The 25,846-nt window shown below is 45.3% G+C and overlaps 1 protein-coding gene across 2 annotated transcripts in view; it reads left to right on the top strand.

Moving 5' to 3' along the window:
* Positions 1 to 25,846, top strand: part of WWOX (WW domain containing oxidoreductase) — a 1,123,975-nt gene that overhangs the window by 668,258 nt on the left and 429,871 nt on the right. The window contains exon 9 of one of the 2 annotated variants that reach the window (XM_030924356.1): positions 14,377 to 14,801. The exons of the other annotated variant lie outside the window; for it this stretch is intronic. Within the exon in view, the coding sequence (XP_030780216.1) occupies positions 14,377 to 14,595 (219 nt within the window). The 3' untranslated portion in view covers positions 14,596 to 14,801. Of the gene's footprint in view, positions 1 to 14,376; positions 14,802 to 25,846 lie in introns of those variants that run through there. 2 annotated transcript variants of the gene reach the window in all.

The raw sequence follows: 25,846 nt of genomic DNA, 5'->3' as shown, positions 1-25,846 counted from the left end.
TGTCACAGGATAGTTCCCCATGTCAAGATCCTTAACTTAATCACACTTGCAGTTGATTTTATTATGCAAGCTAATATATTCACAGGTGGGATTAGGACTTAGACACCTTCAACAAGAAACGTTATTCAGCCCAACACACTCCTCAAACCTAAGCTTATTCCCAATCACACAGTCAGGAGAGGATGCCCACAATGCACTTGGCGTTTTGTGTCTGTGTCTCCCCTCCAAGAACAGGTACTTGCCCTTGTCTTTGAAGCTCACAGCCAAGTCCTACAGTCAGCATCAGATGGCTCGTCTCAAGCTCCTAGTTTCCAGGAACAAAGCTGCTGTGGGACATGAGACTCTTTGAGGCAGGAGACCCCTCATGCCTGGAGAGCATTACAGGCTGCATTTGTCTGTTTTCACGCTGCTGATAAAGACATACCCAAGACTGTGCAATTTACTAAAAGAAAGAGGTTTAATGAACTCACATTTCCACATGTCTGGGGAGGCCTCGCAATCATAATGGAAGGGGAAAAGGCACATCTCACGTGGTGGCAGAGAACAGAAGAGAGCTTGTACAGGGAAACTCCCCTTTATAAAACCATCAGATCTCATGAGACTTATTCGCTATCATGAGCATAGCACAGGAAAGACCCTCCCCCATGATTCAGTTATCTCCTAGCAGGCCCCTCCTACAACACGTAAGAATGTGGGAACTACAATTCAAGATGTGATTTGGGTGGGGACCCAGCCAAACCATCTCACAGGCTAATGGCAGAGCGGGGCTGTTTCTTGTTTTGTTCTCAGAAGAACTATTGCATTTTCTTTTTCTTCCAAGTGTAGTTAATGGCTTCATCTTTTCTGGACCAGGTTTGTAGTAGACCATAAGCAAAACAGTTCGGAAAGCGCAGCCTCCAAGAAGTCAGATCTGCTTGTCTTTCTTAATCTGTTTGGATTTTCTTGGCCCATTTACCCACAAATTTAAAAGACACAGTGAGTTTTCAGGGAGAACTCTTTAGCATTTACATTTTCATTTAGTTTTGTTTACTTCTTCAGTGGTCTCGGCTCCCAGACCAGCAAACACAGCATTGTCACCGGGGAGAAATTTGTGTTGGCTGAAATCTGTGGTTGGTCTGTCGCTTTTCTTTATCTGCTCAGCTACCCTGATAGTTTCCCTGTGGTTTGTGGTGGGCTCACAGTTCTTGACCTCAGGACTCTCGCTGGTCTACAGGAGACTGGTTTGTGGGGGAGTCTGACATGGTTGAGTTCTTTGTGACATCTGGGCCACCCGGTTGAGTCTGACAAAAAACCTTCTTGGCTTTGAAGCCCTCGTTTGTGGCACTACAAGGTCGTCTTCGAAATCCCACATTCTTTTTTGGATTTAGGTATTAACCCCTTGGTGTGAGGACAAAGATAATTGTCAACACATTTAGGAGAGAAATCATGCAATAAAGCCGACCCAACATGGTCTAACTTAAAACTAACTAGTTCATTAGTGCTAACTTAGTTCATTAGTGCTTTATCTCCGTGTGTGTGTGTGTGTGTGTGTGTGTGTGCGTGTGTGTGTGTAAGGGGATCAATTATATATATATAAGACAAAGACCTCCTAAGAAATGTTTCAGACACTGTACAACGAGGATGAACCAACAAGTAAATACCACAAAAATTTCTTAGATTGAAGAAATATTACTCCTATTTGCTGTCAACTCTGTGCTGGCCTTTTCACTGAAGTTCTCTGATTCAACTGCCCACAGTAATCCTGTAAGATATGGCTAATGTTTCCGTTTTATGGATTAGGAAACCAAGGCCAAAAGTGGTGAATTAATTTGACCAAAATCACAGACCCAGCAACTTCCTCAGCCAAGAGTCTACGGCAGCTCTGTCTTAAGACTGTGCCCTTTCATCCACCCCCTTGCTACTCAAAGCCTGGTCCATGAACCAACAGCTTCAGCATCTGCTGGGAGTTTGCTAGAGATACAGAATCTCAGGCCTGACTGACCCCAGGCCCGCTGAGTCCGAATTTTAACCAGGGTCTCTTGGTGACTCGTGTGCACTTTAGAAGGGGAACTGCTCACCGCCCCCACCTCTCAGTGAGTTGAATAGACATTAAGTGAGCCTTCCTTATATGCTCAGCCTGTGGTGAGGCTGCAATGACAATACGACCCAGCCCCTGTAATGCAAAACTCAGAGCATGGGGCAGCATACCGCTGCCATGAGTCGAGGTAACGCAGTACTAACAGTGGGCACAGGGGGCTCAGGGGGCACAGAGGAGTGGTGCTTCCCAGGGAGACTGCCTGTTGGAGGTTACTCCTAAGCTAAGTGGGAGGCAGGAATCCGCTGTGGCTAAGAACAGCAGATCTCAATTTGCACTGTCTGGTTTCAAGTCCAAATTCTACTACATCCCAGTTGTGTATTGTGGAGCAAGTTACTTAACCTCTCTGGCCTCAGTTTCTGTATCTGTAATATGAGGAATCATAAAAGCACCTACTTGTTATGCATATTAAATGCAATGATACTTTGAAGGACTCATGGTAGTTAACACGCAGCTCGATATATGTTATTATGGAAGGCTGAGAACAGAACAACAAACAGCAATCAAAACAAAACACTGGAAAAGGTTTTCCTGGCTGGCAGGACCAGTTGAGCAATACCCCTCCAAATGCAGAGGGGTAACTGAGTATGACTCTGGGACTTACACTGGAACATCCATACTGCAGTAAAGCAGATTTTTCCTGAGCGCCTACTCTGCCAAAGCACTATTCTAGGCTGTGGAGATAGGAAGCTGAAATATTGAAAGCATTACCGTCAAGAGCCAGAAAACCATTGTTCAAGCAATTGGCGTGTGGCATGATTTGTGTTTATTACAAAGCAATACTTTTCCTTCTAAGTACTGCTTTACCTGCATCCTGCCAATTTTGGTATGTTGTGTTTTCATTCTCATTAATTCAAAATATGTTCCAATTTCCCATAAGATTTCCTCTTCGACCCTCACAAGTTTATGATACCATTTACTTGTTTCTGTTCTTCCAGTACTCATTGAATACCTGCTATGTACCAGGCAGTGGCCTGTTCACATCTTCGGACCTCAAGGAGTTTATAGTCCAAAGAGGCATTGGCTCTTTGGGGGAGAGGTACTTTTGGGGAGGGAAACATGAATGCAACTTTTTATATGGAGTATGAAACTCTTCCAAATCTCTCAAACTCAGGTTCTTTGACTCCTAAGCTATTTTTCACTGCCAAGTTGCTGTCACTGAAGCAAAATCTGTCCTGGTCACCATTGTATGCCCAGCCCCTATCACAGTGCCCTGAACATATTAGGTACTCATTAAATACTTGTTCCACAAAGTGGTTCTTTGATATTCATGCATTTTGTCTAAGTTCATTTTGATTCCTCTTTTCACCCATCTGATGTTGACTTAATTTCTCCAACATTCAGTTAAGACCTAGCCGAAGCAAAATTGTCAGCATAGTGGAGCTGGCTCTCCTCTTTCTAATTGCCCTGCAGAGTTTTTGGGGAGTCTGTATGCAATTGTGTATAGCCCAACACCCCAAAACCCTCTTCTATTTCCTTTACCGCCCTTGAGCTGAAGAAGCCCCACTCTCCCTCTGCCTCCCATCCATTGTGGGCTGGGATACATGTTGGGTCTCTGCCCAGATCATGCTTGGAGTGGCACCAGCTGGGTAGGATATGTGAAATATTTGCTCCAAGAGATCTAGAAGTGTTGATCTAAGTAGGATCAGCTGGTGCTCCAGGATAAAAATTGTGTCACCACTTTTGCTGAAAAGTCACTGTGTTTCTCCCGTACTCAGCAGTTTACAGGGTGCCATATTGTTTTCAGTTAGTTGTACCCTGTTTTGAAATGCGGCTGGGTGTTGTTAAATGGCTCCGCCTTCCTGCCGGAATTTCTCCATGGGGAGGAGCTGCCACTCAGTCCAGAGAGCGTTGCCTTTTGGTCAGCACTGCAGAACCTGGCAAGTCCTAATTCCCTGTGAGCTTGACACAGGAGGCCTCCTCCTCTGGGCCCACATGGAGGCATTCTGTCCTCTTGTTGGAGGGAAAATCAGTATGGTAGGGAGGTGCTTCTTTTGGGAGTGAGTTTGTAAGATCAAGACTATTTTCATCCAAACGACTTACCTGTTTGTCTAGAACCTGTGTTCTCTGCTTTCTGCCTCTCGTGTTGACGTTTCTCCTTTGGCGTTCATCTGTGACTCGCTCATATGTGCAGTGCCCCGGGTGGGTTTGGAAGCCATGCTGCTAAGTTTTGATTCCTGGCTTTCCAACATTACCTTTGATAACCTTGGACAAGTTGCTGGTAGGCTATCTAAGCCTCAGTTTCCTCACCTGCAAAATTGGTGCAATTCCAGTACCTCCTTCGTAAGGCTGTGAGGATTCAATGAGGTAATGCCTGTAAACTTTCTAGCACAGTGTCTAGAACATGGTAAACAACTTACCTAGGTCTGATCACATTTGATATTGCTGCTCACAGCAAAGGTTTGTTGAGTTTACTATGGATATAACAGTTGTTCTTTTTTAAAATAACTTTAAAAAATGCAGGTGTTGAATTACCTGCATTGTGCCTTTAGGGCATACACATCTGCTTACAATAGTCTTTGAGCTCTCAGAAAACTTCAGATTGAGGGATGCAGTTGAGGAATGCAGGAAGGAACAGGAGAAGAACCCAAATCCCGCCCCACAGGACAGTGGAAGGGAAGTCTCAGAATCTCAGAAATGAGTGCCTGGAGAGGATAGGTGGTGGCTGTGCAGGGAAGTGGTGGCGCGATGGACCTTGAAGGATGCTGCACATCACAGTCCCAGGCGGGCTTTGGGGAGGGACGTGTGGGAACAAAGGCATCCCTGGGTGGGCTTTGGGGAGGGACATGTGGGAACAAAGGCATCCCTGGGCGGGCTTTGGGGAGGGACATGTGGGAACAAAGGCATCCCTGGGTGGGCTTTGGGGAGGGACGTGTGGGAACAAAGGCATCCTTGGGCGGGCTTTGGGGAGGGACGTGTGGGAACAAAGGCATCCCTGGCAGAGGATTCAGTACAAGCAAAGGCAGAAAGTCCAGAAAGTGTCAGGAATGAGAAGAGCCCAGTAGAGCATGGACTTAGGGACGGCGATGAGACCTTCGGGCAGAGGCTTTGAACACCGTGGTGAGGGCTTCTCTCTGACTTCAGGAAGCAGGCGAGAGGCCCTGAAATTTCTACATAAAACTTGGGGCCGGGCACAGTGACTCACGCCTATAATCTCAGCACTTTGGGAGGCTGAGGTGGGTGGATCACCTGAGATCAGGAGTTCAAGACCAACCTGGCCAACATGGTGAAACCTCGTCTCTACTAAAAATACAAAAATTAGCTGAGTGTGGTGGTGGGCACCTGTAGTCCCAGCTACTCGGGAGGCTGAGGCAGGAGAATTTCTTGACCCTGGGAGGCAGAGGTTGCAATGAGCCGAGATTGTGCCACTGCACTCCAGCCTAGGTGACACGGTGAGACTCCGCCTCAAAAAAAAAAAGAAGAAGAAAGAAAAGAGTTGGATCACAGCAAAGGTGGGCCTGGCAGTTGTGCCAAGGAGGGACTGGCATGGAGAGAAAACAGAGGCAAAAATCACAACCTCTGTCAGAGAACTCATTGCACTATTTCTGTCCTGCCCTGGGATGGTGGAGCTGAAGGGAACAGAGAGGACAGAGTGGGTGGGAGAGGCATTGCGGAGGTAGAAATTTACCTAGCTTGCATGCCCATTGGTGTGAGGCGTGAAGGGTGATCAGGGTTGCCAGTGACTTGGAAGTATGACAAAAGTATGACTAGATCCAGGAAATCCAGCTGGAGAGACCCATGTCTGCACAGAAAAGGTTCACGGAGCCCAGACACACAGATGCCATGAGCAGTTCCAAAGGAGTGGGACAGGGGATGAGTGCTTTGTGGTCAGAGGTGTGGTCACATGTACTGTCCCCTTATAGTTTGTGGGATGGATGCCACTGGGTCAGGTTCCATGTGCCGGGGGCAGGAGATTAGACATACTACATGCCTTGGCTTTTTCTGGGCTACTCAAAAAAAGATTCCAGCAGCACTGGCAGAAAGCCCTGCTCTTCGTCATCTCTCCTGTGTATCGCTAACCTTATGAAAATATGCAGAGGAGGCCAGGCACAGTGGCACACTTGTAATCCCAGCACTTGGGGAGGCTGAGGTGGGAGAATTGCCTGAGACCAGGGCTTCAAAACCAGCCTGGGCAACACAGCAGGACCCCATCTCTTAAAAAAATTGAGCCGGGTGTGGTGTCTCGTGCGTGTAGTCCCAGCTATTCAGGAGGCTGAGGTGGGAGGATTGCTTCAGCCCAGGAGGTGGAGGCTGAAGTGAGCTGTGATTGTGCTGCTGCACTCCAGCCGGGGCGACAAAGGGAGAGCTTGTCTCTTTGTTTCTACAAAAGAAAAAAATGTGCAGAGGCCTTGAGAGTTAGCGGTCTCCCCATTTTTTAAGACAAGGAATTCAGTTAATCAAGTTTGTAAGACTTGTTTGAAAAAAGGGCCTGAACAGGCCCAGAGCAAGGGCTAATCAAGCCCTTCTACAGAGTTTAACGCTCCGGTTTTGTGAACTTTGCTTTCTTTATTTTTGCAAAATGTACACAACTTAGTATTTATCATTTTAATTTATAAGTGTAAAATTCATAGTCATTAAGTATATTCACAATGTTGTATAACCATCACCATTATTTATATCTAAAACATTTTCGTCATATCCATTAAAAAATAACTGCCCCTTCCTCACTTCCCCAAGCTTGTAGTCCCTGGTAACCCCTACTTTATTTTCTGCATCTATGAAATTGTTTTCATCGTGAATCCATATTGTAGCATATTTCAAAATTTATTTCTTTCTTCCTCTCCCTTCCTCTCCTTCCCTCCATCCCTCCCTCCCTTTTTCCCTCTCTCCCTTCTTCCCTCTCTCCCTTCTTCCCTTCCTTCCTTCTTCTTCCTTCCTTCTTCCCTTCCTTCCTTCCATTTTTGACAGGGCCTCACTCTGTTGCCCAGACTGGAGTGCAGTGGCACAGTCATGGCTCACTGTAGCCTTGACTTCCTGGGCTTCAGCAATCCTCCCACTTCAGCCTCCCAAGTAGCTAGAGATGCATGCCACCATGCCTGGCTTTTTTTTTTTTTTTTTTTTTTTTTTTTGAATTTTTAGTAGAGGCAGGGTTTTTGCCATGTTGTCCAGGCTGGTCTTGAACTCCTGTGCTCCAGTGATCCACCCGCCTGGGTTTCTCAAAGTCCTGAGATGACTCTACCACCACACCTGTCACAAAGTTTCTTTCTTATGGCTGAATAATGTTTCTGTGTGTGTGTGTGTGTATGTGTATGAATAATACTCCTGTGAACATTGTGCAAAATCTATTCAGATCTCTGCTTTAGATTCTTTTTTAAAAATTATATTTATTTATTTATTTATTTATTTATTTATTTATTTTTGAGACGGAGTCTGACTCTGTCCCCCAGGCTGGAGTGCAGTGGTGCGATCTCGGCTCACTACAGGCTCTGCCTCCTGGGTTCCCGCCATTCTCCTGCCTCGGCCTCCCGAGTAGCTGGGACTACAGGCCCCCGCCACCACGCCTGGCTAATGTTTTGTATTTTTTTAGTAGAGACGGGATTTCACCGTATTAGCCAGGATGGTCTCGATCTCCTGACCTCGTGATCTGCCTGCCTCGGCCTCCCAAAGTGCTGGGATTACAGATGTGAGCCACCGTGCCCGGCCTCTGCTTTCAATTCTTTTGGATATATACCTAGGAGTGAGATTGCTGGGTTATTTGGTAGCTCTATGCTTAACATTTTGAGAAACTGCCAAGCTGTCTTCAACAGCAGCTGCATCATTTTCCATTCCCACCAGCAGTGCATCAGGATTCTAGTTTCTCCATATCTACCCAATACTTATTTTACTTAAAAAAAAAAAAAAAAAAAAAAAAAGCCATCTGAGTGAAGTGTTACCTCCCTGTAATGTTGATTCCCGTTTCCCTAATGATATTAAGCATCCTTTCATGTGCCTACGGGCCATTTGTGTATCTTCTTTGGAGAAAGTTAACATCCATTTTTGATACTCAGATATCTTTTTGGTTCTATTTTTGCTTGCTTTTGGCTAATGATTACCTTCCAGCACCATGAGTTTTGACTGTGCTAATGTCTTCTAGTACTGTTTAGAATTTGAGGTAAAAAGAAAACAGTAATTGAAAGAGACAGTTGTATTTGCATTGGGGAGATTGCTATTGCATCCCCTGTACTCTTTCATTAGCTGTATTATGTGTTTCACTGTGTAATTGTAATTCTTGACTTTGGGATTTTGTCCCTTTTTGGGGGTTGGGGAGGTCGGGGGAGGTTATTTTATAAGCTAAGAAGTACGGCCAGTATGAATCTGAAGCAACTAGGCCACAGTAGAAAATAGATGAAGGAGAGTGAAATCTCTAGCAAGTCAAAAAGTGATAGATGAGCCAAAAAAAAAAAAAAAAAAAAAAATCCTGGCTGGGCACAGTGGCTCACACCTGTAATCCCAGCACTTTGGGAGGCCGAGGTGGGTGGATCATCTGAGGTCAGGAGTTTGAGACCAGACTGGCCAAAATGGTAGAACCTGTTCTCTACTAAAAAATATAAAAATTAGCCAGGTGTGGTGATGCACGCCCGTAATCTCAGCTACTTACGAGGCTGAGAGGAAAATCACTTGAACTTGGGAGACGAAGGTTGCAGTGAGTGGAGATTGCGCCACTGCACTCCACAGTGAGGCTTCATCTCAAGAAGAAAAAAAAAAAGGCTTTAGAGCTTCCTAACGTCTAAATAGTTTTCCTTTATAATTTTCAGAGGTTGTGAAATTAACTCTGTAGATTGGAGTGTAGTTTGTCACTCTAATTGCCGAGCGTTTTAATTATCAGGCATGTTTTATGCTTTTGTGAAATGCTCATTTCACAGCTTGCTGGTGGGTCTTTTTGTAGAACGAGAAAGTGAATATTCACACCAGAAATGAGGTACTGACCCTGAAGGGCTTTCCAGTCAAAGAGAAAGGAGAGCATAACTTGACACTGCAGTTGTTTGTAAGCAGGAAACTGTTGCTCTGCCATGGTTTAGGGGAGGAGGATGGTTTCCATTCTGTTTTGATCATCAGAATAAAAACAAGCACCAGAAGTTTTGGTTCAAAGATGCTTTCCTTTTTCAGTGTCTGGTCATTTTGTTGTTACTTTTCTTCAAGAGAGTTGGAAGGGGTAGGGAGGCACAGGGGCCACAAGGCTGTCTTTATAAGGCTCTGGCGTTTGATAATGGGGTATCTTGGTATTCCAAATAATTGGTGGAAGGATGGAAAGGTTAAATGGAAATTATATAAGGACTGCAAAGAGATACATATATGACTATTTCATGAGTGCTGACTATATACCAGGTGCTGTTACAGCCTGTGTAATGCCACCGGGGAGTTGGAGGGAGTCACCATCGTCTGTCTGTCAGTCCATCCATCCATCCATGCATCCATCCTGCTTCCTTCCATCCTTTCTCTTTTCCACAATGTCTCTTCCTCCGCCCCCTCCCGTCCCCTCCTTCCTTCCTATCCTGTGCTTATAACATGTCAAGCATATGTTGTAGCCATTGGGGACGTCGTGGTAAACAAAGCAAAGTCCTTGCTTGCATTCTGTGACAGATGGAGATAAAATGGGTAATTAACAAATACAGCCCCTTCCACCCACCCCCCACGTTATTTATTTATTTATTTATTTTTACCATATCTGTTACTCCGTCAGTCAGGATCCAGTTAGGAGACAGAAACTATATAATAATTTTAACAGGGAAGATTTAGTATTAAGAATTATTAGCTACAACAGGGTTTTGGCTACTAAAGGGTAAAGAATCAGGCCGAGCACAGTGGCTCATGCCTGTCTGTAGTCCCAGCACTTTGGGAGGCCAAGGTGGAAGGATCGCTTGTGTCCAGGAGTTCGAGATCAGCCTGGACAACATAGGGGGAGGCCCTGTCTCTACAAAAATAAATACATAAATAAAAATAAATAATAAAAATAAAAAGTAGCTGGGTGGGTGTGGTGGTGCATGTGGGGGTCCCATCTACTTGGCAGGCTGAAGCAGGAGGATCATTTGGGCTCAAGAGGTTGAGGCTGCCATGAGCTATGATCTCGCCTCTGTACTACAGCCTGTGTAACAGAGCGAGAACCTGTCTATGTAATAAAATAAAAAAAGAGTAAGTCGGGTATGGTGGCTCATGCATGTAATCCCAGCACTTTGGGAATACGAGGTGGGCCAATCACTTGGGGTCAGGAGTTCGAGACCAGTCTGGCCAACATGGTGAAACCCCCGTCTCTACTAAAAATACAAAAGTTAGCCAGGCTTGGTGACGTGCTCCTGTAGTTCCAGCTACTTGGGAGGCTGAGGCAGGAGAATCACGTGAACCTGGGAGTAGGAGGTTGCAGTGAGCTGAGATTGCGTCACTGTACTCCAGCCTGGACAACAGAGTGAGACCCTGCCTCAAAGAAAAGTAAAGTAAAGAACTCTAAAGAATCCAGGAATACAGATTTGGGAGCAGCCAGTACAGTGAGGGCTGGGTCAGTACACCCAAAGAAGGAGCAAATCTAGGGTCCCCAGGGGCCAGGACTGGGATCTGGACCGGGCCATGGCCCATTGGATGGCAGAAAGGTTCTCAATGAAACCCCCATAAAGGTGGGACTCACTGGGAAGCCCCTCTCTGTGGTGCCAGGGAAAGATGTCTGTGGGAGGTGCCTACCATGGAAGTCTCTGGAAATCAACCGGCGGGGGTAGAGTGCCTGGAAACTGCCCCCTCCCCGGGGTCTGGAGTGAGCCGCCCACAGGGAGATGCCCCTGCGGGAGCTTCACACCAGAACCTGTCTGCGCCAGTGTCCCTGCAGCGCCCTCTACTGGTGAAGCTGGACATGGCGACCACTAGCAAAGGGGAGACTTCTTCCTTCGTCCCAAGCGGAGCAATGCTAACTGGGCTTCGTGCTGAGACATCATCTGTGGACGATTGGCACTGATGCTAATCAGTGCTATGGGAAAATAAGCAGAGTGAGGAGCATAAGAAGTATCATGTGTGCTGTTTGGTAGAGACTCTATAAGGAAGACCTCTCTAAAAAGGTGACATTTGGAGCAGAGACATGAAGGAAGGGATTGCTGAAGGCAGAACATTCTAGGCAGAAGGAAGTGCACGTGCAAAGGCCCTGAGGTCAGAGCCCACATGGCATGCAAGGAAGCCAGCTGCAACACAGTAGGTGTGGATGAAGGGAAGAGAATTACCATTTGGCCAGAGCACGCATGCTAAGAGATGGAGATCCTTTTGGATAGTCTTGAACACAGAACTGACTGGAACTGACTTATACTTTAAAAAGATCACTCTGGCTGCTCTGTTGAATAGATTGGCGAGGAACAGGTGGTGAAGACTGAAGCACGGGTATCCAATTAGGAACTTACTGCAGTGATCCAACCCCCAACTTCTGCTGAGGTTGAAGAATATGCATGTCCAACCTAAATATATGTTCAAAGGTGGTTATTATTGTTTGAGGTGATGAAAGAGTTTTGGAGATAGAAGTGATGGTTTTACAACATCATGAGTGTAATTAAGGCCACAGAATTGTATCCTTAAAAATGCTTAAAATGAGCCGGGTGCGGTGGCTAACGCCTGCAATCCCAGCACTTTGAGAGGCCGAGGCGGGTGGATCACTCAAGGACAGGAGTTTGAGACCAGCTTGGCCAACATAGTGAAACCCCATCTCTGCTAGAAATACAAAAATTGGCTAGGCGTTGTGGCAAGTGCCTGTAATGCCAGCTACTTGGAAGGCTGAAGTAGGAGAGTTGCTCAAGTCCAGGAGGCGAGGTTACAGTGAGCCGAGATCATGCCACTGCACTCCAGCTTGGGCAATAGAGTAAGACTCTGTCTCATGAAAAATAAAATATAAATAAATAAATAAATAAATAAGAGTTGGATCGCAGCAAAGGTGAGCTTTAACGAGTTCACTCTGGCTCTCTCAAAAAAAAAGGTTAAAATGACAAATTTTATGTTATATACATTTTACTGCAATAAAAATCATTTTTAAAAAAAGGACAGTACAAAAATGATACTTCCCTCTCAGTGCATTTTACCATGGGATCATTAGTGTGCATGTGTGTTCTTACTGGAAATGTTAATCGGACGTGTAATTCCTTTTTTTAACTGTTATTTTGGGTTAAGGGGTACATGTGCAGGTTTGCGATATAGGTAACCTCATGTCACAAGGGTTTGTTGGATAGATTATTTCGTCACCCAGGTAATAAGCCTAGTACCCAATAGTTATTTTTCTGATCCTCTCTGTCCTCTCCCCTCCACCCTCAGGTAGGCCTCAGTGTCTGTTGTTCTTTGTGTCCTTGAGTTTTCATCATTTAGCTTCCACTTGTAAGCGAGAACATGCAGTATTTGATTTTCTCTTCCTGCCTTAGTTTGCTGAGGATAATGGCTTCCAGCCCCATCCATGTTCTTGCAAAAGACACTGATCACATTCTTTTATATGGTTGCATAGTACTCCATGGTGTATATTTACCGCTTTTTAAAAAATCCAATCTGTCATTGGTGGACATTTAGGTTGATTCCAGTAGACATGTAATTCTTACTGGAAATGTTAATCTTGATCATTTGGTTAATGTGACGTCTTCTGGGTTCTCCAGTGGGAAGTTATTATCTTTCCTTTTGTAGGTAACAAATACTTTGGAAGAGATTAAACAGACAAACAAAAAAGTGGTATTGTTATCACCAGCATGGCTACTACTAGCTAATTCTAGGCTTCAGGCCACTGGGACATAGGCATATTTTTAGCTTATTCCACAGGAGGGGAACAGAGGCTCAAAGAAACTAGATAACTTGATCAGGCACAGTGGCTCACACCTGTAATCTCAGCACTTTGGGGGGCTTAGGCAGGAGGATTGCTTGAGGTCAGGAGTTTGAGACCAGCCTGGATAACATAGCGTGACCTTGTCTCTACTTAAAATGAAAATCTAAAAAATAACAGGGTGCATTGATACATGCCTGTAGTCCCAATTACTCAGGAGGTGGAGGCAGGAGGATTGCTTGGGCTGAGGAGGTTGAGGCTGCAGAGAGCTCTCATCATGCCACTGTGCTCCAGCCTGGGCATCAGAGAGAGACCTTGTCTCAAAAAAAAAAAAAAAAAGAAAGAAATTAAAAAAGAAAAATTATGTAACTTGCTCATTTGCTAGTGAGTGGCTAGATTGTAAACTTCATGAGGGCAGGCGCCTTTGACAATTTTGTTAGTATCCTAAGCACCTAGAACAGTACCTAAACATTTGTTGGACACTTACTATATATTTGTTCTATTAGTAAGTGGAGCCTGAGTGTGTTTTCTGATTCCACACCCCATGTTCCTTCCACTACAACTTCTGGCTCTGGCTCCTGGACTGTCAGTCATTAGCACTCCCTATCCCTAAGATTTCAGGAATGTTCAGCTGTTTCCTAGCATGGAATGGACCATGCCCTGGCCCCACCCTATGGCTAAGTCATTGGCTGCAGACAGCAGACATTTGGCTCCCCTCGGGCCATTTCTCCCTCATTTAAAACAATAGGGCAGCAGGGTACTTTGTCCCTCGTGTTAGCTGAAGTTGGATGATGCTGTGTTGATGGGAAAACGCTGTTACTATTTTTAGACCAGTGGAGCTCTCACTTATTCATAGCTCCGCACTGGTGGGTGGAATGAGAAGTTATAATAGAATGCAGGTGCCTCTCATTGTTTTCCGCTACTCACTGGATAGTGTTTATTAAAAATGAAATCACAGTGGTGTGTCTGGAGTTGAAGTCTGAACAAATAACCCAAAATGAGGAGTCCCTGGAAGGTGGGCAGGAGGCGACAAACAAAGAGAAGCAAAAACAAGTTTGAGCTAATTGGGATCAGGCAGTACTTTGCATGTGAATTCTGAACAGGGGGCTTGGCTGCAAAACGATTATTGTATTCAACCTTTGTTGGCATCATTCGCATACTTTCATGGGAGATCCAGAATTAGAATTTAACACAGTTTTCCCGGGTCCTTCATGGAATCTGAATATATGACTCTGAAGGCATGTGGCTGAAATGAGACTCTTTTCACAGTATTTAAAGATGCACATGGATATGTTGGTGTCTATACAACGTCAACTTGATATTTTCCTGTTCCTTGAAAGAAGCCCTTCTAGGTCCTTCTGAAAGAAGGGCTGGAGGTTTTAATTAAAAATTAGTACTGGGCTGGGTGCAGTGACTCACACCTGCAATCCCAGCACTTTGGGAGGCCAGGGCGGGCGGATCATGAGGTCAGGAGATGGAGACCATCCTGGACAATGTTTGGGTGAGGGAGAAGGGACAAAATGGAGGAAGGTGAACAAGATGGAGCAGTACCTGTTGTTTCCAGGTTCTTCATCACCAACTTACCCGCGCGCGGGAAAATGCAGCCCACCACCAGGAAGATGCAGATCAACGGAGCATGCGCCAGGTGACGTCAATCCAAAGAGATCGAAACTTACCCGGCCACGCCTATGGAGACGCCCCTATCACGCCCTTATCCCGCCCACTGCCCTCCCCCTTCCAGTACCAACGCATAAAAGTCCGCCTCTGGCAGGAGCAGGTGTGACTTCTTCGGCCCCCCGCATTCGTGGTCCGGGGAACCTCACCCAAGAGCCCCGGAGCGACTTCCCTGGCCCCCCACACCTGAGGACCAGAGAACCTCGGCCGAGAGTGTGTGCATATTTACAATAAAGGGCTGCCGCTTTCTTATGTACTTTGGCCTCATGTTTAATTACTTAGGTCTCCTAAATTAAGGTACACTAAATTAAATTAAGACAGACAACATGGTGAAACCCTGACTCTACTCAAAATACAAAAATTAGCTGGGCATGGTGGCAGGCACCTGTAATCCTAGCTACTCAGGAGGCTGAGGCAGGAGACTCGCTTGAACCAGGGAGTCAGAGGTTGCAGTGAGCTGAGATTGCACCACTGCACTCCAGCCTGGTGGCAGAGCGAGACAGTGTCTCAAAAAAAAAAAAAAAAAAAAGAGAAAAAGAGTTCTGAATGATGATAGATGTTGGAATCCACGTTGGTGTGTCTCATGTCGGTTTTTCGGGCAGTTCATTGAAAGACCCATTGTGTGTGTGTGTGCACATGTGCACCTGTACATGTCTCCCCCCCACACACACACATACACGTGCACATACGATAGCATAAGGCAGTTCATGATACATGGCGTTGTTCTGAGTTGTGAGGTAATCCCAGACTACTTCGGGCAGTTCCTTGAAAGACCCATTTTGTGTGTGTGTGTGCGCCTGTACATGCCCCCCCTTCCCACCGCCGACACACACATGTGCACATATAGCATAAGGCAATTCCTGGCACATGATATTGTTCTCAACTGTGAGGTGCTCCCAGGAGACCCTGTGCTTCTTATCACATGTACATTCTGCAAATCCGTCCCCTTATTGAGCAGATGTTTATCGCAGAGCACCAAGACAAATGAAACGTCACCCTTGCCGGTAGCACTCATGGACAGCCTGTGGTCCCCTGTAGCGGATATATGTGGTATGTGCTTGGAGAGGGGCTGCAGGTAGGACTAGAAAGGTGGGTAAGTTGGGCAGGTGGTGAGAGACATCACAGCCCTCATTGCTGAGGGTGGGGAGCCATCTCAGGCTTAGGAGAGGAGGAGTGACACAGTCACCAACTCACTGCATCAAATGTGGCTGTATTTTTAGAAGTGTCTGGTTCCTGAAATACCTCAATTCCTTTTGCCTCCCTGACTCCTCTCTTCTCTTCTGCCTGTTCATCGAACTGAAAGATTATCAGGACTATATTCAGCCTGGCCAGTAATATCACAAAACAAAAATATCTTGTGGGTTTGAAATTTATGAGTGTTTTGACTGTTCACAGCAACGCCTTTGAGAATCACAGTGTGTAATCCCCTCTCCACCCCCGACACCCCCCCCCCACCACCATGTAGTTTTTGGGCAGCTTTTCGATGAGTAAAACAGGGCCTGACTTTTACCCCCAAAGTAATGTTCTTTTGTGGCTTGTCTGCTCCAAGAACTGAGATACCCAGACTCATTCCTCATCTCTTGTTGAAACAGAGAAGTCACTGTAGCACCCTCCAGGGGAGTGGGGTGCCAAGAGAGAGTAAGGGCTTTGAAAGTGCTCAGCCCGTCTGCCAACTTGGAGGACATGGTGTTTCACTCCCCTACCTCTCCCCGCAACTGCACCCTGCTCCGGTGAGGATGAAAATGTGTTTCTTAAAGATAGGACAGGAGCCTTAGTAATATGATGTGAGCAATATTTCACCTAGGTGGCAGGTATTCATTCAGTGGTGGGTATTATTGTAATAATCATTAGCATGATTACTAGTGATTTTATTTTTCCTTTAGCCAATGGAGCAGTGGCTTTTGGTCCACTACTTTCTACTGAATCCATGAGTGGATGTGATCCTCCCTTTTAACCCTGTCTTATTGGACGTTGGTAAATAGTATATCATGAGCCCCTGCTAGAGCTTGAATCCTTCAAAGACAAGGTCAATCAGTGGCCATCACTACTGTAAACGTAAGACACTGTGATGACTGACACTGGTTTCCTCATTTATTTATTTTTCTCTGCAGGACACAGCTGTGTGTTCCAAAGATGGTCTTAAACCTCCAGGAGTATAACACCATGGCTAGTTCAGAAAACCTTAATCCAACTTCCAGACTTAGAAGATACTGGGAAGTAAAAGGCAGAGAAGGAATGCACAGGTTAGGCTAGAGAAATGATTCCACACTCTGAGAAGGACGTTTTCCAGTCCTTCTCTAGAAACAACTTTTGTGTCTAAGGATTGTGGGGGAACAGCAGCAGCACAGGCTACATTGGCTTGGCTCTTACTGGACAGTAAGCACAGTGGTTGGGATGGGACCTTGGTATCTCGGGCGAAGCCCCTCTGCCTTGAGTCCTGCCTCTGACACTTGCTTACTGTGTGACCTGGGTCAACTCATACCTACTATTCCTCAGTTTTCTCATCTGTAAAATGGGAATTCCAGTGGTTTTTATGAGAATTAAATATGATGATACGTAAATAGCGCCTGGAAAATAGTGTTTAGGAAAGCTTGACATGATGACCAGTTTAGCAGCAGTAGTGTGTGCCATGCTTATCTCTGTGGAATGAACAGATTTGGAGTCAGGGTGGATGTTTAGCCGACTGTATTAGTCTGGTCTCACACTGCTATAAAAAACTGCCTGAGATTGGGAAATTTATAAAGAAAAGAGGTTTAATTGACTCGCAGTTCTGCATGGTCCGGGAGGCCTCAGCAAACTTACAGTCATGGCGGAAAGGAAGCAAGTGCACCTTACATGGCAGCAGGCAAGAGTGGGAGGGAGGGAGAGAGAGAGGGAGGGAGGAAACCACCACATATAAAACCATCAGATCTCGTGAGAACTCACTATCACAAGCATAGAATGAGGGAAACCACCCCCATCATCCAATCACCTCCTACCAGTTCTCTCCCCGGACATGTGGGGATTACAGTTTGTATTACAATTTGAGATGAGATTTGGTTGGGGACACAGCCAAACCGTATCACTCACCAAAGCTCATTTTTACGGAGTATGTGTGTTTTCACATTTTGTGTGAAATTTTAGGATGAATGTGATAAAAATGAGGAAAATTGGGAATGAAGTTTAGGTCAGGAAAGTTTCAGTGATTATTTTTTCAGAATCATTATTTCTTGGTTTCTAGGGTCCATGAAGCCATTGTTCAAATGAGGCTGTACTTTTTTCCTCTCTCGTCCTTCCTACTTAGAAGACAGTTACATTGACTCTGTGCCTTTCCTGTGTCAATGCCATCTCACAGGACTTTGTGCAAAGAAACGGAGGACTTTCTGGAGATGTTGTGCAGGACAGTGGCCCTGTGTAACTACTAAGCGCTTAAAATGTGACTAGTTTGACCAAGGGGCTGAATTTTTACTTTAATTTTTTGTAATTTAAATAATTTAAGTATCTGATGTGTCTGGTGACTGTCATATTGGACAGCACAGAGTAGATATTGCAAATACAGACATAGAAAGACACCATGCCTGCTACTAAGAGGCCCCTGGTCCTACTGAGTGGTCAGCTGTTTACATTGACAATCCCAGCATGGTATAATAAGCCTTAACAAAGAGACATGTACAGGGTGCTGAGAAAGCTAATTTTTGCAATAGTCAAAAAAGACCTCAGGGCAGACTCTTCAGCACAGAGTGCCAAGCCTTTACCTAAGAAGAGAATCATTTTATAAGTACCTTTTATGTGCCAGATACTAGGATAGGCACTTTGCATAGAAACTCATATTTCAACTGGGCACAGTCTCTTACTCCTGTAATCCCAGCACTTTAGGAGGCCGAGGCAGGCAGATCACGAGGTCAAGAGATCAAGACCATCCTGGCCAGCATGGTGAAACCCTGTCTCTACAAAAAAATATAAAAATGAGCTGGGCGTGATGGCACATGCCTGTAGTTCCAACTACTCAGGAGGCTGAGGTAGGACAATCATTTGAACCCGGGAGGCGGAGGTTGCAGTGAGCTGAGATCGCGCCACTGCACTCCATCCTGGCAACAGACTTGGAGACACTGTCTCAAAAAAAAAAAAAAAAGAAAAGAAAAGAAGCTCACATTTTATCTTTAGTGTAGCTGTGGTTACCAATCCCAAGGATGGGAAGTCTGAAGTTCAAACTGGTGATGATTCCCCCCAAGTCACACAGTTAGGTTTATAGTTAAATCAGGGCGAGCCTGATTTCCAAGCTGTATCAAGGCAACCTATTTCTAAAATAACCTCCCATCCCCTCTGTCTCCTTTGTGGGGCTCTTGGCAGTACTCTGGTGATTGGTAACCACTGATACGCCCCCAGCCATCCACACTCGGCTGGAAGGCAGGTTTCATGTAACCGATTTACCACTTGGTAAAGGAACGAGGTGACAGCAAGACCACAAACTAATAAATACGCCGGTATTGACATAATGTCGGACCTCAGTATGATTGATGCATGTGTTGTTGACTGGGGATGTCACATGTTCAGGCTCTAATCCTGGTCTCAGTATGACTGTGAGGACGGGGCCAAGTCATTTCACAATTTGGGTGAGTGTTCCAAGCTTCTCAGAAGAGCGACGCAATAGAAATTCAAGGTATGAAATTCAAGGTGTGGTCTCAGAGTCATTTTATCTAACAGCTTCTCTGCTATGTTTTCTTAGTATGTGAAATGGGAACATCACTTACCATCTACTCACCTCCTGTTCGAGTTCAAGGGAAGGTTTGCAGATTGGCCTGAAGGAAGACTTCTCTTGAAAAACTCATATGAAAGAGCACATTGCCGTCCCCAACCCTGAGCCATTTCTGTCCTTTTCAGGGAAAGGGAACTGTGTTCACCGGCTCGTAAAGCCCTGGCGTCTCCTGCTAGAAGAAGCACCCACACTGACTGAGCAGTGTGCATTTTTCCATAAGGTGGTGCTGGACAGGGATAGCATTTCACCCCTTGGTCACCCCTTGGCAATAATCTGTTTGATTCACTCCAGATCCTACTTCAGATCTCCATCTGTTTCAGGGGATGACCGGTCTGAATAAAACCAATGAGCTTAATCTACTTGTGTGGAATGTTATAGCTGGAAGGGATGCATAGAGATCACTCTGTCGCCTCAAATTCTCTCTTCTGCATATCTTACCATTGGAAAACACAAATGTGGCTCCAACTTGTCTTTTTTATTTGTTTGTTTGTTTTTGAGACAGGGTCTTGCTCTGTTGCCCAGGCTGGAGTGCAGTGGCATGATCTTGGCTCAGTACGACCTCTGCCTCCCTGGCTCAAGGGATCCTCCCACCTCAGTCTCCTGAGTAGCTGGGACTACAGGTGCATGCCACCACACCTGGCTAACTTTTGTTTGTTTTTAGTAGAGAAGGGGTTTTGCTATGCTGCCCAGACTGGTCTTGAACTCCTGAGCTCAAGAAATCCTTCCACCTAGCTTGGGATTACAGGCAGGAGACACCGTGCCTGGCCCCCTTTCTCCTTTTTTAAAGTCAGATATTAAGGCTCAGAAAAGGGCGTTTCAGCCACTGCAGAGGATTGCTGACATTATTAGTTGTTCGCTCTGTCCAAGGCATTGTGCTAAGCACTTTGTACAGGTTGTTTAACCCTCACAAGTCTATGAATAGAGTATATTACCCACTTCGTTTTAAGTGGGAAATGGAAGCTCAGGGAATTGTAGCAGAGGGCCCCAGTTCACACTGCTCATCAGTGATGTGGCTGGGATCACCACAGCCTATCTGGTTCAGAAGCTTGTTCTCCTAACCAGGATGTGAGAGACATTCTTGTCCCAGGCAGCACGCTGGTGGCAGAGGTGGGATCTAGATGGAGGCTCTCATTCTGTACTATCTGTGGCCCCGAGGAAGGAAAGGGGAAGGAGAAGGGCCTTTGGAACTGGGTGGATGTAACAATTTCTGCCGGCTCTCCTCTTCCCGCTATGGATTGAAACGGTAGCTCTGAATTGCAGGCACAAAGCAGTAATGAAAAGCCACCACAACAGGCCCTTTCTTGTTTAATGTTGTGTCTTCCATGTCATCTTTGGAACACAGTCAGTGGCAGTACCCAGTAGAAGCCACATGCATACTTTTTCTCAAGCGTTGAAATAAACTAATGGTGTGGCCAGGGTTCTGGTACTTCAGGTCCCTGTCAGTCCCTGGGGTCCTCCACAAGTTGGGGTGATGCTATGGTCACCTGCATCCCCTCCTCTCCAGCCCTCACCTGGTTTTCTTTTCCCCTTCCAAGACAAGACACCCACACCATTCTAATTATCTCTGGAAGCTGAGATCAGAAGAGGGGAACCCATAAAGGTCTTGTCTTCCCCAACTCAAGAAGCTTAAGGCTACATTCACTCACTCATTAATTGATTGGTTTATTCATTCACTGGTTGATTCATTCATTCATTCCTTGAGCTGTCATCCTTTGGATGTCATGCAGAGCTGAGTGCTGAAATCAAATGATACGTCAAAAACAAAAAGGCCTCTGACTTAACAGGACTTCCATGATTTGGGGGAAGAAGACAATAGGCAAGTAAGCAAGGAAATATACAAGATAAATAGAAACTATGATGAGAGCATTAAACTAGGCCTTGTGGAAGCAACTGCAGGGGAGGAGGAAAGTCAGGGAAGACCATTTTAAGGAGATGATGTTTGAACTCAAGAATCAAAAATAGTCCAAGGGCTGCATGGGGGAGAATGGTCTGGGCAAGGTGAACAGAAGTACAGAGTCCCTGAGGCAGAAAATAGCTCAGTCTCTTTGAGCTAGAACAAGAAAGGGCCCCGTATGGCTGGCATAGCATGGGATAGGGGATCATGGTGGATACCAGCCAGGATTTCACTGTAAAATAATAAAGGAAGCCACTGAAGGGCTTCAAGCAGGGCAGTGATGTTTTATAAAGATCTGTCTGGCTGCCTTGGTGAGCATGGGTTCAGAGAACAGCAGCAGAAGTGTGCAGGATGACTTGGGCCATCACCTTAGGGCCAGCCTGCAGAGTGGTCTGGCCAAAGGAGTGCCGCGACTGCTCAGGGGCCCCTCCACGTTTGGAAGATACTTTGCCAGCTGCAACCTCCTGAAAACAGAAGGCTCCAAATTACGAGGTAGCATTCTAGAGCCAAACAAATGGTGTTGTTTCTGACAGGTGCATCAAGACAGGGAAATGATGACACATTCACCACAACTGAAGTGTTGATGGGGTGTGTTGCGATCCCTGGCTTGTTCCAAAGCCTATGTGGGTGGGACTTCTTTAATGTCTGCCTGTAACTGGGCACTCAGCTATAAATAGAGCTATTTTGGAAATTCTGCATCTCAATTTCAAAAAAGTTGGAAGGACAGGAAAGGGGAACTGTGTTTGAGATCTCAGAAATCTGCACCCCACCTTGCTATCCACTAGTGGTATTCTGTCAGTCTTACTACACCCTCCCACCTCTAGCCCACCCTCTACCATCCTCACCAGGAAGGAGGCGGCATTCATTTCAAGAACTGCTTTTCTTTTATCAGCTGGCATTACTAGGTATAGACATTCTGCCCCTCTAAGGGGCGATCGCTTAATACCTGTTGCTTTTGTGTGCTTCCTATTTAAAACATGTTTATCTGCTCGCCCACCCCCCAACTTTATCCAAAAGTTATTTGGTGTTTTAGAAAGACATGAATATTGGGCCGGGCTCGGTGACTCATGCCTGTAATCCCAGCTGAGGCAAGAGAATCGGCTGAACTTGGGAGGTGGAGGATGCAGTGAGCTGAGATGGCACCACTGCACTCCAGTCTGGGCAACAGAGCGGGACTCCATCTCAAAGAAAATCAGTCAAAGACATGAATATTGTCTTCTAAGTAAAAGTAATGATGATGACAGTGGTAGCAATTATATTATGAGCAGGTGACATGCATTGAGCACTTATTTGCTCCATGCAGTGTTCACAGGTCTTTACATGTAAAAACAACCCTGTAAAATAAATAACATTCTCTTCATTCTACAAGTAAACGGAGGCAGAAGATTCCAGCACAAGCAATTTGGTTCCAAAACCTGCCCTTTTAACCTCTAGCAGATATTGGTGAACTCTCTGTCTGTCTTTGGAAGGGTAGGTGGAGGCTGCCGGGAGAAGTAGATGAAGCTGTTACATTTGACAGCAAATGTGAATCACCACCTTCCCTCACTTCCCGCCTCCAAGCTTCTCGAGCCTTGCCATCGCCTTCGCCCTGTCTTTCCTCTTCAGGCCGCCCACCCCATCCGATTGACCCCACTGGACGTCTCTGCTCCTGGCTTCTGTCTTCCCTCCAGTGACCGCTGTTTTTACCTTCAGCTGCTCGAGTTTTCTCAATAACTCTTCTTGCTCCCTCTCCATTCTCTCCATTTTGCTTCTTTTCTTTGGACTCTGTTTTTGCCACAGCTTTCAGGATGTCTGTTTCCTGCAATCTAGGAGAAAGGTAGAGCTCTCTTTCCCTGGGGCAGTGCTTCCAACATTGGCATTCCACGGCACTCCAAGGATTCTAAATACTCTGCCGGAGTAGGGAGGAAAATCATCCAAACTGCTTGGTAGTTGAATTCAAGAGTGATGGACCAAAAATTATTAATGCATTCCCTTCCCTCCACCAGCCAAAGAGGATTCCGTCTTTCTTCTCCTCCCAAATACAGGCTCCATTAACCTTTGACATTTATTTCTTTCCAGTCTTTCTTTTCTGTATCCTGTTTTATTTTGTTTTGCATTTTTCCAATGGTGATCATACTATATGTGCAATGTGAGGTATTTTGGACAACATTATTATGCTACTACAAAAGCCTCATATGCTGTATTTTATAAGTATGTGAGGCAATCAATCAATGATAAGATGTACTGTTATTTTATATTTCACCAAGAGTGGGAAGAACATTGTTAATTATATAATGATCCAAAAATGTCTTCTCTCTCAGAATGTATTATTTTATATCTATTACAAAGGCTCTTTTGACTTAGGCATAGATTTATCATATGTCAGGCCATGTCTATGCCTTCCTGTGAACACAATGATTTTGAGTTACAATACTGAATCAGTGTGATCTTTCTGAAGTCATTTTAATTGTCACTTAAATTCAATATGGAAAGCATCAGCAATGCACCTATATCCACAAAAATGGGCAGCTAAGATCAAGTTACAAGGAAAAACCAAAATAAAACAAAAGCACGTCTCCATATGGATAAGAGATGACCCATCATTTATAATGGCTGCTTGATAATTGGAGATATATGCACCAGACTTGACTTAACCGGTCTCTTAGTCATCAGACATTTAGATTTCAACAGGCTCCTGTTAAGCTCCTCTTACAGTGTGTGTGGCACCGTGCAGTTGAACGAACCATGCCATGGCCAGTGGAGACAGGCTTGGGCTGATGGAGAGGGCCTACGGGGCTACGCCTTGAAGGGGAGGGAAATTGTTAGCTACACAACCAAGAGAGAGAAGAAAGGAAAGAGTTTGTATCCACAACCCAGCTGTATTTTGCATAAGTTCTTTCTGCGAAGGGAATGTAGCTCTGTCTACCAAAGCAAGGACCTCTGACTGAGAGCTGGGAGAGGCCAGAATGGGCCTGTAAGAGGTTGATGTGTATGAGACCTGAAGCGCTAGGCCTTTGGGAAGAAGAGGAAGGACTAGTATTTGTGGAGTACCAAGGATGTGCCTGGCATACCCCATATCTTTTACAGAGACATAAATATCTTCTGAAAGAAAGTATGATGATGATGACGATGATCATGGACTAAGATGAAGATGAGGGTGATGATGTTGGTGATGATGGTGATGGTGATGATGGTGATGATAGTAGTATGATAATCGTGATGGCGATGAAGATGCGGGTAATGATGGTGATGGTGATATGATGATGGTGGTGATGATGGAGGTGGTGGTGATGATGATGGTGATATGACACTGATGATGGTGATGATGATGGTGGAGATGACGATGATGATGGTAATGACGATGATGGTGATGATGATGATGATAGTGGTGATGATGATGTTGACAATGATGGTGATGATGTTGATAATGATGGTGATCATGATGGTGATGGTGATGCTGGTGATGATGATAATGATGGTGGTGGTAATGGTGACAGTGGTGATGGTGGGATGATGTTGATGTTGATGATAATGATTATAATAGTGATGATGATTTCAACAGATACCATGTATTGAGCACTTACTTTGTACCATGCAGTGCTTATGGCTTTTTAAATGCAATTACACCAAATCTTTATAGTAACCCTGTAAGTCAGTGCCACTGCTTTTCCCATGTTACATGCACATCATTCAATCACTCAACTCTCATCGTAGGTAGATACTATTATCCTCCTTTTATAGATGAGAACACTGAGGCTTAGAAGGGATAAGCTCAAGTTTACAGGCAGAAAAGAGACAGTAAGTCAAGTCTTGACTCCTTTTGTGACCCTGATGAGATCACAGGTCTTCAGTCTCCTCATTGTATCTGAAGAGTGAAGAATCAGTAATCTGTGACTGTAGCTACTTAGTTTTTCTCCATCCAGGAACCCTCAGGCAGCTGGTGAGTGAAGTTCTTACCCATTTAGGGATTACTAATACAGTAGATAAGAGGACAGTCTCTGGAGCTAGGCTGCCAGGCATGTGACTTTGAGCAAATTATTTATCTCTCTGAGCTCAGTCTCCTCAACTACAAAGGGGGAATTGATAATAGAAACTGTCGCAAAAAAACTGTTTTAAGGATTAAATGACATAATAAAGCACTTAGAAGAGAGTTTGGCATTCGTGAGACTCTCAGTCAGTGTCAGTGGTTCCCACTGCTGTTGTTTTAGCTGCCCCCCAGTCAGGTGGTTGATGAGGCAGGGAGCCTGGTGGGCAGTCTGGAAGAGAGCATGGTGACTGCAAGGCCAGCTTCTGACCTTCATAATAAGGACTCACATCTGTTGGTCCCAAGGATCAACAAAGGATACTCATGGTTGAAGGTATCTGTGTGTTCTCCTTGGTGTCCAGCAAATCCCTCTTGACAACCTGGGGTCATACTCACAACCTATGACCACATATGAGGAAGCATGGTGTCCCTTTTGCAGCTGTTCCGAAGGTCCCATGGGCAGGAGTAGCCAGAGGAACATGAAACCAGCTCCTAGGTGGTACGTGTGGCAGCAGCGATTATAGCCAAGGAGAAGTTAAATTCTAAAGACTTGGGCTGTCTCCAGGGAATACACTAATTGAGAAATAACACCCATAAAAATAATTCAATACTAGTATGTAAAACTAAAAACAATAACCAAGTGTGACTGGCTGTCTAAGAATTAAGCAGAGTAAGATGAAGTATCTTTTGCCAGCAGGCACTCTCAGCAAAGGAGATAAGGCTGCAAT

Source organism: Rhinopithecus roxellana, chromosome 20 (assembly GCF_007565055.1).
Source record: "Rhinopithecus roxellana isolate Shanxi Qingling chromosome 20, ASM756505v1, whole genome shotgun sequence".
Lineage (NCBI taxonomy): Eukaryota > Metazoa > Chordata > Mammalia > Primates > Cercopithecidae > Rhinopithecus > Rhinopithecus roxellana.
This window is presented reverse-complemented; position numbering and strand designations above follow the sequence as displayed.